The 18,666-nt window shown below is 40.2% G+C and overlaps 1 protein-coding gene across 3 annotated transcripts in view; it reads right to left on the minus strand.

Annotated features, from left to right (window-relative positions):
• Window positions 1-14,309, minus strand: part of arhgef18a (rho/rac guanine nucleotide exchange factor (GEF) 18a) — a 35,496-nt gene extending 21,187 nt beyond the window's left edge. Inside the window, exons 1-4 of one of the 3 annotated variants that reach the window (XM_061920824.1) lie at window positions 14,132-14,309; window positions 6,591-6,622; window positions 3,619-3,716; window positions 1,408-1,507 (exon numbers count right to left, since the gene is read on the minus strand). In XM_061920824.1, the coding sequence (XP_061776808.1) occupies window positions 1,408-1,469 (62 nt within the window). In that variant the 5' untranslated portion in view covers window positions 1,470-1,507; window positions 3,619-3,716; window positions 6,591-6,622; window positions 14,132-14,309. The remainder of the gene's footprint in view (window positions 1-1,407; window positions 1,508-3,618; window positions 3,717-6,590; window positions 6,623-14,131) is intronic. The other 2 variants (XM_061920823.1, XM_061920825.1) reach the window with 2 other exon arrangements.
• Between the last annotated feature and the right edge of the window lie 4,357 nt (window positions 14,310-18,666).

The raw sequence follows: 18,666 nt of genomic DNA on the forward strand, positions 1-18,666 counted from the left end.
AGTGGAGTATAAGTCGCATTTTTGGGGGAAATTTATTTGATAAAATCCAACACCAAGATTAGACATTTGAAAGGCAATTTAAAATAAATAAAGAATAGTGAACAACAGGCTGAATAAGTGTACGTTATATGAGGCATAAATAACCAACTGAGAAGGTGCCTGCTATGTTAACCTAACATATTATGGTAAGAGTCATTCAAATAACTATAACATATAGAACATGCTATACCTTTACAAAACAATCTGTCATTCCTAATCCATAAATCCCATGAAATCTTCTTCCTCGATGTCGCTTCTAAACAACTCTGCCAACCCCAAAGGTATGCACCGCTTCCTCTTGTCGTTTTCTGCTGCATATTTCACTATGTCCAGCTTGTAATCTGCAGTACATGATTTCCTTTTCGGTGCCATTTTTGTTCAGCCCTTCTCAGTTTTTATAAGTTACCGCAAACGATGAAATGATCCATTTTAATAGCTACGGCAGTAGCATATAGCAGTTAGCATTCCATGAACCACAATGCACTTCTGCCATGACCCTCCCCCGGCGAATTTTTATTGGTTGACGTGTGTGTGACGATTGCTGACGTGTGTGTGACGATTGCTGACATTTTCTTCGTGTTTTCCGCAAATTAGATAAATAATATTGATATTTTACGGTAATGTGTTAATTTCACACACACAGTTAGTCGTTCCGGAGTATATGTTGCACCCCCGGCCAAACTATGAAAAAAACTGCGACTTATAGTCCGAAAATACGGTAATAGAGATCTGATTTTTTTTCCCCCGTATCGGCCAGCCCTAGGAGGATGTAATAATCAGCTTGGAGTAATCACAAATAAGGAAGCAACACCACACAATAGTTTGTAACAACAATATTTCCTCCTCAAAGTCCAGTGTTTAGTGATCCAGTAATCCACAGAGCAATATTAATCAAAATTTAAGTAAAATAATAATCCATAAAGCTGCTCAGAAACATGATAGCATTTGTTGACGGGTCTCCAGTCGCCGGGTTTGCGTGGCATCAAAACACATAACTGCGTTGCACCATGTACGGCAAACATATTTGACTTGTTTAAGAATTAAAAAGCCGCTGTTGATAAAAAACGTCCCTTTTGTAAGATGTCACATGACGTTAATCTCTTGTGCCAATAAAATAGTAATAAAAATAAACATTTTAAATCTTTATTTACACCAATTACATTCAGTACCGATAAGAGTACTGATGAATACCAATATGGATAAAGAATATCCGTAAGGATATCGTATCGATAAAATCTTGACGCTATATATCCATAACTACGATACAAGTGACTGAAGATGTGACATCAATCTGTCAAATATGAAGCGAAGAAGCATTACTATGAGTCACGGGAACATGACCTGAGTGTGACAGGACAGCCGACATACCTGAGACTTGAGTCTTTGTATGAGGATAACCCAGTTTTGTCTTTTGTGGGGGTGACAGTCATGCCTGCACCACGGACGCAGCCAGAGGTGCCATCAGGTGCTGGTGGGAGAAGAAAATGAGAGTTTCTCCATATTAGAAATGTAAATAGAACCTAAATTTAGTTCATTGCACTGCTCCGAGAGAAAACACTTGATTAATTACGCTAGTTACCTCCACCATGAGGTGATGATTTGTAAAAAGTGATCTGATTAACAGTCTGATCTGGTTAATTTCTACTTTGTTACAAGCGTCAACATAAGGTACAGGCCAAAACTTTGGATTGTTTAATGTGTTTTCTTAATTTTCATGACTATTTACTAGGGGTGTAACGGTACGTCTATTTGAATTTAACCGTTTCGGTACGGGGGTTCCGGTTCAGTTCGGAGTTGTACCGAACGAGTTTCCACACGAACATATGAAGTAACCGCCTAATCTAAAGTCTTAACAAGCTGCTACGCTCTGTTCTGCCTCTGTCTCCTACACAGCACCCAGCATTTTCCAACCCACACAACCATCTGATTGGTTACATATATAGCGGTAACAGCCAATCAGCAGTGCGTATTCAGAGCGCATGTAGTCGGCGCTTCAGCGTCGAGCAGATAGGTGTTTAGCAGGTGAGCAGCGGACTCTCCCCAAATTATAATAAACACCTCCCATTCAACGTTCTAGATGACGTTCTAGAAACAAACTGCAGCTCAGCTCGCTCGCAGTCCTGGCTCAAGGTGAAGGCTAATTAACTTTTAGCGTAACGTTAGCTCATTTTGCGGTGTGTGTGTATGCTCGTGATATAATAATGTAAGTGTATCATTAAGCCTACATGAACTCCATGGTGTTCAGGGATGAATAGTCTCTCCTATTGCTATTGTACTATTTTTTCAGCTAGAGTTACATTAATCATTAGTATTGTAGCAGCCTAGTTTGAATGGCAGGGTCCCTGCTATCACATGTTGATAAAAATATAACATTTACATAATAAATATCAACTACAGGCTTCCCAAATGATGTGATAAATTAAACATGATGAGTTGACTTGAAACTGTTTAATGTTGCACTTTCTTTATGTAGAAGAAAAGTTTTGTCATTTTATTTAATCTGAGCAACAAGTTGAGGCAGTTTAATGTTGATCAACGTGGGCAGATTTATTATAGTGTTCCCAATGTTAAAAGGATAAAGCCATTGTTTACAAATTTGGTAAATAAATAACCCAAAAATGTATATTTTCTTGTTTTCTTACTGTACCGAAAATGAACCGAACCATGACCTCTAAACCAATGTACGTACCGAACCGACATTTTTGTGTACCGTTACACCCCCACTATTTACCTTGTAGATTGTCACTGAAGGCATCAAAACTATGACACCTGTGAAGTGAAAAACCTTTCAGGTGACTACCTCGAAGCTCATCGAGAGAATGCCACGAGTGTGCGAGAAAGTAATCAGAGCAAAGGGGTGGCTATTTTGAAGAAACTACAATATAAAACATGTTTTCAGTTATTTCACATTTTTTTGCCAAGTACATAACTCCACATGTCATTCATAATTTTGATGCCTTGGTGGCGGCAGGGGGTGGGTGTATATTGTAGCCCGGAAGAGTTAGGACTGCATGGGATTTGGGGTATTTGTTCTGTTGTGTTTAGGTGCGGATGTTCTCCCAAAATGTGTTTGTCATTCTTGTTTGGTGTGGGTTCACAGTGTGGCGCATATTTGTAACAGTGCTAAAGTTGTTTATACAGCCACCTTCAGTGTGACCCGTGTGGCTGTTGACAAAGTATGCCTTGCAGTCTCTTGCGGATGTGTGTGTATATAAGACAGATACAATATATGACTGGGCTGGCACGCTGTTAGTACACGTTGTAGAAGGCGTTAAAGGCAGTACCATAACGCCACCCATGAACATTGTTGATTGGGTGAAGATCGACAGAATTTGGAAAGAATGGTTGCCCTGAAATCAAGGAGTCTCTCGGGAAAATTGGGACTGGGGAAAATTGGGACTGCTGGCATGTATGACGCTGTCAAGCGCCATTCATATAAAACTTGCTGGCCGCACTAACATTAAATTGTCATATCAAGGCGCGGGCCGCAAATGGCCCGCGGGTCGCGTGTTTGAGACCCCTGATGTAAATAGTCATGAAAATAGAGAAAACGCATTGAATGAGAAGGTGTGTCCAAACCTTTGGCCTGTACTGCATGTGTATGTTTGTATGCATCAGTGTTTCCCACAGGTCAGGCATCTATTTGTGGTGGTGTGGTCGGGCGGCGGGGGTGGTGGCTGGCGGCGGCGGCGGCGGCAATGACCAAGAAGAAAGCGGAGTTGGAATATAATTACAACACTTTATGTACATATTTATATACATAGTTATATCATATTTACATATTTATATAATATTTAACTAAAAGCTCCATTCACAGACAGAGTCCCATTGCTTTTATGAGCGGTCGAGCGAGTCAAAAGCCTAAAAAAAATAATATTTTTTTTATAAATTTTATAATTTTTTTTATTTATTTATTTGTGGCGGCCGTAATTCTTTCGTGGCGGGCCGCCACAAATAAATGAATGCGTGGGAAACCCTGATGCATGCCTTAGCCTGGGTCAATGAGTCAATTATTCAAACAATAAATGAAAGTGGACTTAATAATTTTGCTGTGTCGGATTGTGTGTTTGTTTTCTTCGTCTCTCACTTCCAACCGGAGGTGAGCTAGGGTTCACTTTGTGCATGGTTTTCAGCACCTGAGCGCGTTCGTTCAATAGCGGAACTGAATGAACAGAGTGAATCCTCTGGTCATCCATCCACAATCTTTGTCTTGGTGGTTGGAGGTGGGACCGCTAGCTTTCGCACATGGACAAAGCCTCGCTAGTTGCTAGTGAGAAGCAATGCGGAGTAACAAAAATTAGGAGGATGAAATATGATTGCAAACCAAATGTTTTATTTCTGCTTCAAATTAGTGAGTAAAATCAACCCATCAACACTTATGTTTGTTGGAAAATTAAAAAACAAAACAAAAACTCCAAACCCAGTTTTTCCAACTGGGTAAAAACTGCACGTCACAATGTTCATTGATTATTGAAGTGCAATTTTTGCTAAAAGAGATTGAGAGTGCGTGTTTGTATGTTTGTTTGCAGTATGTTCCATAAGATAAGATTAGTGCCTAAGTTAGTATCAAAAAATGCTGACAATAATATCGATTATCAGGAATAATTAGTCAGACAATAAATCATCCAAAAAAATTTTGTTATGGGCCCAGGCCTATGTAAGATGGTGACCCTGCCTCCACCCACGGACACAAAAGCAGTGGAGAACTGACAAAAAGGCTTCACCATTTCTTTCATGCCGCTATAGATAGCTCAAAAAGTTATCGTCGGGTTTTCAACTACCTTTTAGGAAATGTTAGAAATAGGATAAGTAACAAGTCATATATTTTAGGGGCTGATCCAGATCATCGTCTGGAATCAGGAGATGAGGCCTTATTTCCCCACTCCTGACTGCATCTTTTGTTCTCCTCTCCCTTTTTGAGTGTGCTTTTCGTAAATTTTCCACTCCTATAGTGCGCTATTTGTTATAAAACATTCTTATATTCGCTGACAGATTATTTTCTGCTTTTGCGTACCAAAACATTAACATAATTAGACAAGGCGACTCAGTAAAGAATCTGGGTATTATCTTTGACCCAACTCTCTCGTTTGAGTCACACATTAAGAGTGTTACTAAAACGGCCTTCTTTCATCTCCGTAATATCGCAAAAATTTGTTCCATTTTGTCCACTAGCGATGCTGAGATCATTATTCATGCCTTCGTTACGTCTCGTCACGATTACTGTAACCTATTATTTTTGGGCCTCCCTATGTCTAGCATTAAAATATCACATTTGGTACAAAATGCAGCTGCTAGACTTTTGACAAGAACAAGAAAGTTTGATCATATTATGTCTATACTGTATTTACCTTATATACATATATATATATATATATATACCTATACTGGCTCACCTACACTGGCTTCCTGTGCACTTAAGTAATGAAAGCTTAAAGTCACATCTTACATGTAAAATATTACACCATCCTATCTTGCTGATTGTATTGCACCATATGTCCCGGCAAGAAATCTGCCTTCAAAGAACTCCAACTTATTAGTGATTCCCAGAGCCTAAAAAAAGTCTGCAGGTTATAGAGCGTTTTCTATTGGGGCTCCAGTACTCTGGAATGTGCTCCCAGTAACAGGGATGCATTTAAGTGCCATCTTAAAACTCATTTATATATTCAAGCCTTTTAATAGACCCAACTTTTAGACCAGTTGATCTGCCGTTTCTTTTCTGCTCTGCCCCCCTCTCCTTCATGGAAGGGTGGGGGGCACAGGTTTGGTGGCTACGGATGAAGCGCTGGCTGTCCAGCGTCGGGACACAGAGTGGACCACTCGTCTGTGCATCGATTGGGGAAGTCTCTGCGCTGCTGACCTGTCTCCGCTCACGACAGTCACCTTCTGGTCCCACTATGGACTGGACTCTCACTATCATGTTAGATCCACTACGGAATGGACTCTCACTATTATGTTAGATCCACTATGGACTGGACTCTCACTATCATGTTAGATCCACTATGGACTGGACTCTCACTATTATTTTAGATCCACTATGGACTGGACTCTCACTATTATGTTAGATTCACTATGGAGTAGACTCTCACAATATTATGCTAGATCCACTCGACGTCCATTGTACCGGTCGCCCGGGGGAGGTCCCCACATCTGCGGTCCCCTCCAAGGTTTCTCATTGTCATCCCATTGGGTTGAGTTTTTCCTTGCCCTGATGTGGGATCTGAGCCGAGGATGTCACTGTGACTTGTGCAGTCCTTTCAGACGCTCATGATTTAGGGCTATATAAGTAAACATTGATTGACTGATTGATTTAACATCAACTGTACTGTAGGGTTGCAAAATGTATGTTACACAAAATCTGCGCGACTCAAGAATAAAAAGATTGAAAACAAAAGCATATTTGCACAAAACAAAAAAAAGACATCAGTGGCAATAACTGGAGATGTGGTCAAGAATACATTGCACCATTCCTCGACATTCTACGAGAAAAGCAGTTCAGTCAAGCGGACAAGAAGCAAGACTAACAAGCAAAAAAAGAGGGCATTGAGACCTACCTTCCTTATAGGCTTTGCCACACAGTCTCTACCTGTAAAAGAAGAGAGTTTGTGTCACAGATCCAAACATACTGTGTGTAAACTAATCAGCCCTGCAAAAAACGGGAGAACAGGTTTGGTGGGCAAAGAAGCGTTTAGGCAGCGTCAGCTCAGGTTGGACCAGCTCGCAGGTAAACAAGCACACTGTGGGAAAGGCGTCACAGCTGATCAACTTTGATCTTTCAGCTATATGCAGCAGAGGCATGTCAGACGGCTTTTATCTGCCCCACATCCTGACAGTGACGCGCATACTTTGGCGTGGCATTGCACGCTTATTTGAATATCTTCATAATGACCCCCATTACAGGCACACTAATGAGTCTGGTTGGTATTATGTGAAGCTACTTGCCAGATGCTAATGTACCTAGGGTCAAAGATGGTGAACCTCTGCTGCTTCAAACGATCTCAGACAGTATTATTAGCAAAGACGTATTAAGGACACGCACGCACGCACAGACACACACAAACACTTCAGTGATGATCCCATCGAGGATCCACCTGGTGACTGCATTCTGGTTACGGTATGCTGCAAAATACGAAAACAATATTGTAGTAGCCGTTTGTCAAAATATTGTTTACCAATACAACATTTTAGCAAAAGAAAACAAAAAGAGCCATTGTGGTGTACTCAGAGATGCGCGGTTTGCGGTCTCATTCGAGGAGTCCGCAGATAAACCGCAGGTCGGGCGGGTGACATGACGAAAAAATTAATTTTAATTAGATCCGGGCGGGTGGCGGTTGAATCATACGGAAATATTTGATATAGATGGTTCTGGGATCGGTATCCTTTGCCATTCAAAGAGCCATTTAAGCCCCGTGTCAAAGCGAAGAAGTCAATAGGAGACGCTAATATTCTCTAGAATGACTACCGGCAGTCACCCAGATAATAAGTATTGGGACTACCGGCAGTCACCCAGATAATAAGTATTGGGGCGTGCTATGAAGCCATTGACTTTGTCGCCCTCTACAGCATGTAAAATCTACTTGTCAGTCCAGCAACATGTATGGTGTATGGCTTCCGCTGCAACACGCACACAACTGCAAGGCATACTGGGTAACACTCTTAGTAATATGCGCCACGCTGTGAAGCCACACCAAACAAGATTGACAAACACATTTCGGGAGGACATCCTCCCAGTAATAAAACATAAACGCAACACAACAAATACCCAGCATCCTTTGTATCCATGACACTTCCTGACTATTTTATACACCCCGCTAGCAGCAAACCCCGCCACTCCCCCACCCCTCCTACACCGTGCGTCGGTAAGGTGGGCGGGGTTGGGGGCGCGGGGGTGTAAAATATATTCAGGCTGTGTCACGGAAACAAAAGATTCTGGGTATTTGTTTTGTTGCGTTTATGTTGTGTTACTGTGAGGATGTTCTCCCGAAATGTGTTTGTCAATCTTGTTTGGTGTGGCTTCACAGCGTGGCGCATATTAGTAAGTGTTAAAGTTGTTTATATCACAACCATCAGTGTACTCTTTATCACCCAGTATGCCTTTCAATCTTGTACGTGTGATTGCGGAAGCTGCAACCAACTTGTTGACTGACTAACAGTCGGTGTGTACATGTTGTTGCGGGTGTCAAAGGCAATGGCTTCACAGCACGCCCATATCCTTATCAGGATGCACGCCAATTGGATAATCGCGAGAACTTTTACGGCACCAATTGTCTTCGTTACTCTGTGAAATGGGTTTAAATAGCTCTGTGAGTTGTAAAGGTGGCCGACCTCTGATGTATTTCAGCGGGCGGGCGGATGCGTTTCTGATTAAATGTTGGTTCGGGTGGACGGCGGTTGGATGACGACTTTGGTGACGCGGTTGCGGATGATATAATTGCATATCCGCGCATCTCTAGTACTCATGTCCGATTTGAACAAAAACATTGTTTATGTCTCATTTTAGTGAAAAAAAAACAACATTTACCCATCCAGGTGCAAGCTCGTCTCTTAGTGACAAGATTGTATTCCCCTAAAGTGCCTAAAATAATCAAAGAACACAAACAACGAAAAGCACCTAATCTGATAACCTAAACATCCATCCATCTTCTTCTGCTTATCCGAGGTCAAGTCGCGGGGGCAGCAGCCTAAGCAGGGAAGCCCAGACTTCCCTCTCCCCAGCCACTTCGTCCAGCTCCTCCCGGGGGATCACGAGGCGTTCCCGGGCCAGCCAGGGGACATAGTCTTCCCAACGTGTCCTGGGTCTTCCCCGTGGCCTCCTGCCAGTCGGACTTGCCCTAAACACCTCCCTAGGGAGGCGTTCTGGTGGCATCCTCACCAGATACCCGAACCACCTCATCTGGCTCCTATCCATGTGGAGGAGCAGCGGCTTTACTTTGAGCTCCTCCCGGATGACAGAGCTTCTCACCCTATCTCTAAGGGAGAGACCCGCCACCAGGCGAAGGAAACTCATTTCAGCCACTTGTACCCGTGATCTTGTCCTTACGGTCACGACCCAAAGCCCATGACCAAAGGTGGGGATGGGAACGTAGATCAACCGCTAAATTGAGAGCTTTGCCTTCCGGCTCAGCTCCTTTACCACTGAGGATCGATACTGCTTCCACATTACTGAAGACGCCGCCAAATTTTATTTTATTTTTTAAATAAAAATTAATAAAAAATTATTCTGCGGCCCGGTACCAATCGGGCCACGCAGCCCGGTGGTTGGGGACCAATGCCTTAGAGGGAACGTTGGAGGAGACCCTGCCCCAAGTGGAGGAGTTCAAGTACCTCAGAGTCTTGTTCACAAGTGAAGGAAGACTGGATCATCGTGAGATTGACAGGGTGCGGCGTCTTCAGCTGGACACTGTATCGATCCAGTGTGGTGAAGAAGGAGCTGAGCCGGAAGGCAAAGCTCTCAATTTACCGGTTGATCAACATTCCCATCCTCACCGATGGTCATGAGCTTTGGGATATGACCGAAAGGACAAGATCACGGGTACAAGCGGCCAAAATTAGTTTTCTCTGCCGGGTGGTGGGTCTCGCCCTTAGAGATAGGGTGAGAAGATCTGCCATCAGGGAGGAACTCAAAGTAAAGCCGCAGCTCCTCCACATTGAGAAGAGCCAGATGAGGTGGTTTGGGCATCTGGTCAGGATGTCACCTGAACGCCTCTCTAGGGAGGTGTTTAGGGCACCTCCAACCGCTAGGAGGCCACTGGGAAGACCCAGGACAAGTTGGGTGGACTATGTCTCACGGCTGGCCTGGGAAAGCCTCGGGATCCCCCGGGAAGAGGTGGATGAAGTGGCTGGGGAGAGGGAAGTCTGGGTTTCCCTGCTCAGGATGCTACCCCCGCGACCCGACCTTTGATAAGCGGAAGAAGATGGAATGATGGTGTTTGAATCAAGAATCAATTCTGAATCAAGAATCAATTCTGAATCAAATAGTCACCCCAAAAATCAAAATCAAATAAAATCATGAGAATTTGGGAATGTTTCCCAAAGCCAGTAGCCAAAAGTAAAACAATTCACTCAAAAGTTTAAACCCTTTCTGAACTGTTTATGTTAGCAGTAGCCTCATTGTGCCACGCCTCAAAATGATTTAGTCATGCTGGCAGTGTGAAATACAGGTGACTCCGCACAACAGACAGAACGGGACCAGCCAGTCTGCCGGGTAGCCTGCAGAGGATGGAGGAGGCCAGTAAACACTGCTAACACGTGGTAGGAAGGAACCATTCACAACAAAAATATGTTTGAATTAGTCAGGAGCATAAAATGCCTGAAACATGCAAACTGTGTGTACACTGGCAGACTTATTTAAAAACAACCGCATTTTTCAGATTATAAATCGCTCCGGAGTATACGTCGCACCGGCCAAAATTGCAAAATAAAGAAGGAAAAAAAACATATATACGCCGCACTGGAGTATAAGTCGCATTTTTGGGGGAAATTTATTTGATAAAATCCAACACCAAGAATAGACATTTGAAAGGCAATTTCAAATAAATAAATAAAGAATAGTGAACAACAGGCTGAATAAGTGTACGTTATATGAGGCATAAATAACCAACTGAGAAGGTGCCAGCTATGTTAACCTAACATATTATGGTAGGAGTCATTCAAATAACTATAACATATAGAACATGCTATACCTTTACCAAACTATCTGTCACTCCTAATCCATAAATCCCATGAAATCTTATACGTCTAGTCTCTTACGTGAATGAGCTAAATAATATTTGATATTTTACGGTAATGTGTTAATAATTTCACACATAAGTCGCTCCTGAGAATAAGTCGCACCACACTATGAAAATAACTGCGACTTATAGTCCGAAGAATACGGTAGGTTAGAGTGCGCAAATGCGGCGTGGAGATGTTTGTGTACGCTTTATTATTCGCCTTTAACATACCTGCTTCATTCTCTTTCATCTCAAGCAGGGGTGTCAAACGTACTGACCGAGGGCCGGATCAAGCCTGCGAACAGGTTTCATCCGGCCCGCGGGATGACTTTGCCAAGTATAAAAATTAACCTGAAATTTTTGAATGAGAGAAACTGCTGTTCTAAATGTGTCCACAAGATGTCGCAATAGCAATTCTTTGTATCTAAATGGTAAATGGGTTATACTTGTATAGCGCTTTTCAACTTTCAAGGTAGTTGGTAGAAGGTGGGGATCGAACCAGGAACCCTCAGATTGCTGACACGGCCACTCTCCCGACCTGCGCCACGCCGTCCCCTCTTTGTAGATCAGGGGTCGGGAACCTTTTTGGCTGAGAGAGCCATACAAGCCAAATAATTTTTAAAAGTATTTCCGTGAGAGCCACATAATATTTTTTATAAGACAGAATACAACTAAATGCGTGCATTTTTAAGTTAGACAAACATTTTTAGAGAATAATAAGTCTCTTATTCTTTTTGATAACATTGTTATTCTGAAGCTAACCAACAATAAATAAAATACTTCTTACCATTAATGCGACTACTTGAGCAGGTGCGGTAGAAACCGGATGGATGGATTAAAATGCATGAGAATATTTTATATTTTGAAAGTTATTTTTGACACTGTGATTACCAGCGGAATTAGTCATTACTTGCCGTGCTAAGCAATGTCAGCTAAGATGTATCTGAGAGCCAGCTGCAGTCATCAAAAGAGCCACATCTGGCTCTGGAGCCATAGGTTCCCTACCCCTGTTGTAGATGATGCTACATACTGTAATTTGATTTTAATATTTTTTTATCTTGAAAGATTGAAAATTAACACCAATGAGTGAACTGATGAACATTATCACATAATTTATTCCGAAAATATGAATAATGACAAAGTATGTATACTATTAACCGCAACAGGTAATTGTAAAAAAAACATTTAATCTGTACAATTTCAGAATGTGCTTGTTCTTTTTTTAAACACAAACAATTTGAAGCTGTCTTTATTTTTAAGTTATCGTGCCATGATTTTACCAGTCCGTTCGACTTGTGTGTAGATTTTTCTCCATGTGCCCCCCATTTAAAATGAGTTTGACACCCCCTGCCCTAAAGCAAATGGAAAATGCTGCAATCACATAAACGCCGAAAGATCCAAAAGAAAATTCCGGCGAATGCCAAACCTGAGGGACTTTAAACACATCAGTGGAATAAACAGATGGAAGTTTGCTTGCTTGATGTCATATTTTACAACGATGGTGAGCAACCAAAAACACAGGCCGTACCTGAAAAACTTGTTTTGTTCAATGAACCTGCAGCGTTTTTCTCATGCTGTGGTTTTGAGGGTTTGTGTGTGTGTGTTTGACTGTTACACTGCTGTACTGTACTCAAACACCAGGTAAAGTAAGTCAGTGGACATAAATAACCAAACAACAACACTGCTTTCTAACATTTGTGTTGTTTACCACTACAAGTAGGGCCGGGCGATATATCAAATATACTCGATATATCGCGGCTTTGTTTCTGCGATATAGAAAATGACTATATCGTGATACTGCGATGAGGTGGCGACTTGTCCAGGGTGTACAACGCATTCCGCCTGATTGTAGGTGAAATAGGCACCAGCGCCCCCAGCGACCCAAAAGGGAATAAGCGGTAAGAAATGGATGGATGGATGGATGGATGGATGGATGGATCGTGATATCCTAGTATACGCTCTCACACAGTTGCTTTTAGCTGCTGGCATTACACTACAGCAGGGGTCACCAACGCGGTGCCCGCGGGCACCAGGTCGCCCGTAAGGACCAGATGAGTCGCCCGCTGGCCTGTTCTAAAAATAGCTCAAAGAGCAGCACTTACCAGTGAGCTGCCTCTATTTTTGAAATTGTATTTATTTACTAGCAAGCTGGTCTCGCTTTGCTCGACATTTTTAATTCTAAGACGGATATAGAATTTGAAAATCCAAGAAAATATTTTAAAGACTTGGTCTTCACTTGTTAAAATAAATTCATTTATTTTTTTACTTTGCTTCTTATAACTTTCAGAAAGACAATTTTAGAGAAAAAATACAACCTTAAAAATGATCTTAGCATTTTTAAACACATATACCTTTTCAACCTTTTAAATTCCTTCCTCTTCTTTCCTGACAATTTAAATCAATGTTCAAGTAAATGTATTTTTCTTATTGTAAAGAATATATACATTTTAATTTAATTCTTCATTTTAGCTTCTGTTTTTTCGACAAAGAATATTTGTGAAATATTTCTTCAAACTTATGATTAAAATTCAAAATATTATTCTGGCAAATCTAGAAAATCTGTAGAATCAAATTTAAATCTTATTTCAAAGTCTTTTGAATTTCTTTTAAAATATTTGTTCTGGAAAATCTAGAAGAAATAATGATTTGCTTTTGTTAGAAATATACCTTGGTCCAATTTGTTATATATTCTAGCAAAGTGCAGATTGGATTTTAACTTCACTTTTAATATCCTCATCCATGAATCTTTCATCCTCGCTCAAATTAATGGGGAAATCATCGCTTTCTCGGTCCGAATCGCTCTCGCTGCTGGTGGCCATGATTATAAACAATGTGAGGAGCCCTACAACCCGTGACGTCACACGCACATCGTCTGCTACTTCTGGTACACGCAAGGCTTTTATATTAGCGACCAAAAGTTGCGAACTTTATCGTCGATGTTATCTACTAAATCCTTTCAGCAAAAATATGGCAATATCGCGAAATGATCAAGTATGACACATAGAATTGACCTGCTATCCCTGTTTAAATAAGAAAATATCATTTCAGTAGGCCTTTAAGTCAACATATTGTGGTTTTAAATGAAGAGTTTCGGCCGAGAAGACAACAGGTGCGCGCGCAGGTGACCTAACTAAGCTAGTCAGTGGGCAACAACTAACGCCAACATACAGAAACTATTAAACATTAAACATTCAACATTAAACAATATAAAACATTTCCTGGTGGTGACATTGAGCTAGTGAGACATTTCAAATATTTCAAGTTAGCGTGCGAGCTGCTACGAACTATATAGCCACTTTAGCTTGGAAGCTTCCGGAATGTTCTGGAAAATGTCGCCCGCGTTACTGGTCACGAAAAGTGAATAAAATAGTTGCGTTTCTCACCTTAGACGGGATTAGAGAGTAAAGAGAGCCCAGGTGAAGAAGTTGGTGTTCAGTAGTTTCCGTGGGGAAGGAGAGGCAGAAGTAAAGTAGTGTTTCACCGGAGGAGGAGGAACAAGTGCACTCGCCATCTGGGGGTCGGGGGGCGTGACGTCAGGAGGAAGGAACAGCCTGCCGTGGAACATCTTCTGTGAAGGCACTATATATATATATATATATATATATATATATATATATACAAACCCCGTTTCCATATGAGTTGGGAAATTGTGTTAGATGTAAATACAAACGGACTACAATGATTTGCAAATCCTTTTCAACCCATATTCAGTTAAATATGCTACAAAGACAACATATTTGATGTTCAAACTGATAAACTTTTTTTTTTGTTGCAAATAATCATTAACTTTAGAATTTGATGCCAGCAACACGTGACAAAGAAGTTGGGAAAGGTGGCAATAAATACTGATAACGTTGAGGAATGCCATCAAACACTTATTTGGAACATCCCACAGGTGTGCAGGCTAATTGGGAACAGGTGGGTGCCATGATTGGGTATAAAAACAGCTTCCCAAAAAAATGCTCAGTCTTTCACAAGAAAGGATGGGGCGAGGTACACCCCTTTGTCCACAACTGCGTGAGCAAATAGTCCAACAGTTTAAGAACAACGTTTCTCAAAGTGTAATTGCAAGAAATTTAGGGATTTCAACATCTATGGTCCATAATATCATCAAAAGGTTCAAAGAATCTGGAGAAATCACTCCACGTAAGCGGCATGGCCGGAAACCAACATTGAATGAGCGTGACCTTCGATCCCTCAGACGGCACTGTATCAAAAACCGACATAAATCTCTAAAGGATATCACCACAGGCGCTCAGGAAAACTTCAGAAAACCACTGTCACTAAATACAGTTTGTCGCTACATCTGTAAGTGCAAGTTAAAGCTCTCCTATGCAAAACGAAAGCCATTTATCAACAACATCCAAAAACGCTGATGGCTTCTCTGGGCCCGATATCTAAGATGGACTGATGCAATGTGGAAAAGTGTTCTGTGGTCTGACGAGTCCACATTTCAAATAGTTTTTGGAAATATTCGACATTGTGTCATCCGGACCAAAGGGGAAGCGAACCATCCAGACTGTTATCGACACAAAGTTCAAAAGCCAGCATCTGTGATGGTATGGGGGTGCATTAGTGCCCAAGGCATGGGTAACTTACACATCTGTGAAGGCACCATTAATGCTGAAAGAAACATACAGGTTTTGGAACAACATATGCTGCCATCTAAGCGAAGTCTTCTTCATGGACGCCCCTGCTTATTTCATTAAAATAATGCCAAGCCATATTCAGCACGTGTTACAACAGCGTGGCTTCGTAAAAAAAAAGTGCGGGTACTTTCCTGGCCCGCCTGCAGTCCTGACCTGTCTCCCATGGAAAATGTGTGGCGCATTATGAAGCGTAAAATACGACAGCGGAGACCCCGGACTGTTGAACGACTGAAGCTCTACATAAAACAAGAATGGGAAAGAATTCCACTTTCAAAGCTTCAACAATTAGTTTCCTCAGTTCCCAAACGTTTATTGAGTGTTGTTAAAAGAAAAGGTGATGTAACACAGTGGTGAACATGCCCTTTCCCAACTACTTTGGCATGTGTTGCACCCATGAAATTGTAACTTATTTGCAAAAAAAAAAATAAAGTTAATGAGTTTTAACATTAAATATGTTGTCTTTGTAGTGCATTCAATTGAATATGGGTTGAAAAGGATTTGCAAATCATTGTATTTTGTTTATATTTACATCTAACATAATTTCCCAACTCAAATGGAAACGGGGTTTGTATATTTACACGGGCTCTATCTAGTGGTATTCCATCAAAGATTTGTTTGTTGTCAATAATATAACAATAAGAAACGTCTACATGTGAAATGAATGTGCAAATACAAATTAAGAAAAAACAATTGATGGTTATAATATTTTGGAGGTGTTGCTTGGTTTATAAAGGTTTAAACATGTTTGATAATAAATCAATATTACATACGGGGCCACATTTTGTGCACTAAATATGCTGAAATCAATCCAATGTTGGTTAATATATACTAGGCTGTGGGAACAAAACATCCGCAAGTTAGTGAAATATATGATATACCTCTTTTAATGTATTTCACCTCAAAAAATGTGTGGCAAAAATTTCTCCTGAGCCGCATTTTGGACACCCCTGAGCTGAGGCTGCACTTTCACATTCATCCGGCAGGTGGCAGCATTGTAGCATAACTCATCCCACATAGGTCATCACACTGGAGCCCAAAGGTGGCTCAGAAATCCAACTTAAAGAGTTTATTTATCATAAATCACCTTCCTGCTTAAATGTTTCCATTGTTCGCCAGCCTGAGTGTTTACTGCAGGGGTGTCCAAACTTTTGTTTCCACTTAGGGCCATGATCAGAAGTATTGAAAGATGCGGAGTACCACTTTCATACATTTTGTGTCAATAGAAAAAAAATAAAATAAATAAACGTAATTTGGACACCACTGGCCTTACATTAGTTGGTAAAATGACATTTCACTATGCAAAACTAAGCAAAGGTTAGAGTCATCAAGAGCCAAAGCTTGGATGCACTTCCCTTAATTATTTACATTTATTTGATCTTGATGGGACGATACACTCCTTCCAGGCATCAAAAGCAAAAAAAAAAAAAAAAAAGACTAAGAAGTGCTGTTTGTTGATCATGAGTCCGAAAATCTGGATTCAAAAAAAACATAAAAAAAATATAAAGCTAACATGTAAAAACATTTTTTTGCATCTATGACCAGAAAACTTCCAGAATGACAACATTGGCTATATACAAAACAAATCATACATATATACATGTCTATATATATATTATATAAATATATATACACATATATAATATACATATAGATATATATACATGCATATATATACACATACATATGTATGTATATATGTATGTATATATACATACATATATACACATGTATGTATATATGTGTATATATGTATGTATATATACATACATATACATATTTACATACATATATACTGTACATATACATACATACAAATATATATTCATACATATACACACATATATATACATACATATATATATATATACACATACATATATATACACACATATATATGCATACACATACATATACATACAAATATATACATATATACACATGTATACATGCACATATATACATACATACATATATACACACTTATAATGTAAAGATATACATATACTGATATATGTATACATTTACATACATATATAAACACAAATATACATACAAATATGTACATATATACATGTATATATATATAAATATATATCTTTTTACATGTATATATATATTTATACACACACATACACACATATTTATATATATATATGTATATAAGTACAAATATACATATATGTACATATATAATTATTTATAAATATGTATATATATATATAAATTGATAGACAGTATATATACAGTCTTTACACCATATATCTACCATATAAACCTTCTACACCCAATAAAAAGCAGCAGCAGCTATTGGTCACTCTGAGGAACACTTTAAATATCCTTCAGCTGTACTGTCAATGTCAAAAACTAGAAAGACGAAAAAAAAAAAAAGTGTCAGAAATAAATATAAAAAGAACAAAATCATTCCGTTTCATCCGGTGTGCCTTTGTTTTGGAATACTGCAGAGTGCGAGGAGGTAAGACACTTCATCAACTTCCTTTGTTCAAGACAGACAATGTTTTCCCCCCCTCCCCCCACCTCAAAAAAAAAAAAAAAAAAAAAAAAAAGTTGAGGTTTTCTGCATCGTCACCATTGGCCATGGACAACAGAGAGAGGGCACTTCTACCCGCGCTCCTGTTTCAGGAACTTTCATTCCGAGGAGGAGGAGGAGGAGGAGTTCAGCAGCCTTGTTGTCGTTTTGTTTCACAGTTGAATCCTTATAGAGCGCGAAGTTGGCAACGTTTCTACGTGTGTGTGCAGCACGTCATGTACAGTATGTCGTGTACAGTAGTTCGTGTACAGTATATCATGTCATGTACAACCGTGACAGGAGAGTCTGCATACAAAAAGCGTCCCGCGGGAGACGCGCTGTAGTGTTGTGTTTGTGGCATTTGAAGAGAAAATCAAGTCAAAATCCTGAGATATGCATTGAGGGGCTCTATTGAGAGTGACATAAGTGTGGTCTCTCTCTCTCTCCATATATATATATATATATACAGTGGGGCAAAAAAGTATTTAGTCAGCCACCGACTGTGCAAGTTCTCCCACTTAAAATGATGACAGAGGTCTGTAATTTTCATCATAGGTACACTTCAACTGTGAGAGACAGAATGTGAAAAAAAAATCTAGGAATTTTAAAGAATTTATTTGTAAATTATGGTGGAAAATAAGTATTTGGTCAACCATTCAAAGCTCTCACCGATGGAAGGAGGTTTTGGCTCAAAATCTCACGATACATGGCCCCATTCATTCTTTCCTTAACACGAATCAAT

Source organism: Nerophis ophidion, linkage group LG14, assembly GCF_033978795.1.
Source record: "Nerophis ophidion isolate RoL-2023_Sa linkage group LG14, RoL_Noph_v1.0, whole genome shotgun sequence".
In the NCBI taxonomy this organism is placed as follows: domain Eukaryota; kingdom Metazoa; phylum Chordata; class Actinopteri; order Syngnathiformes; family Syngnathidae; genus Nerophis; species Nerophis ophidion.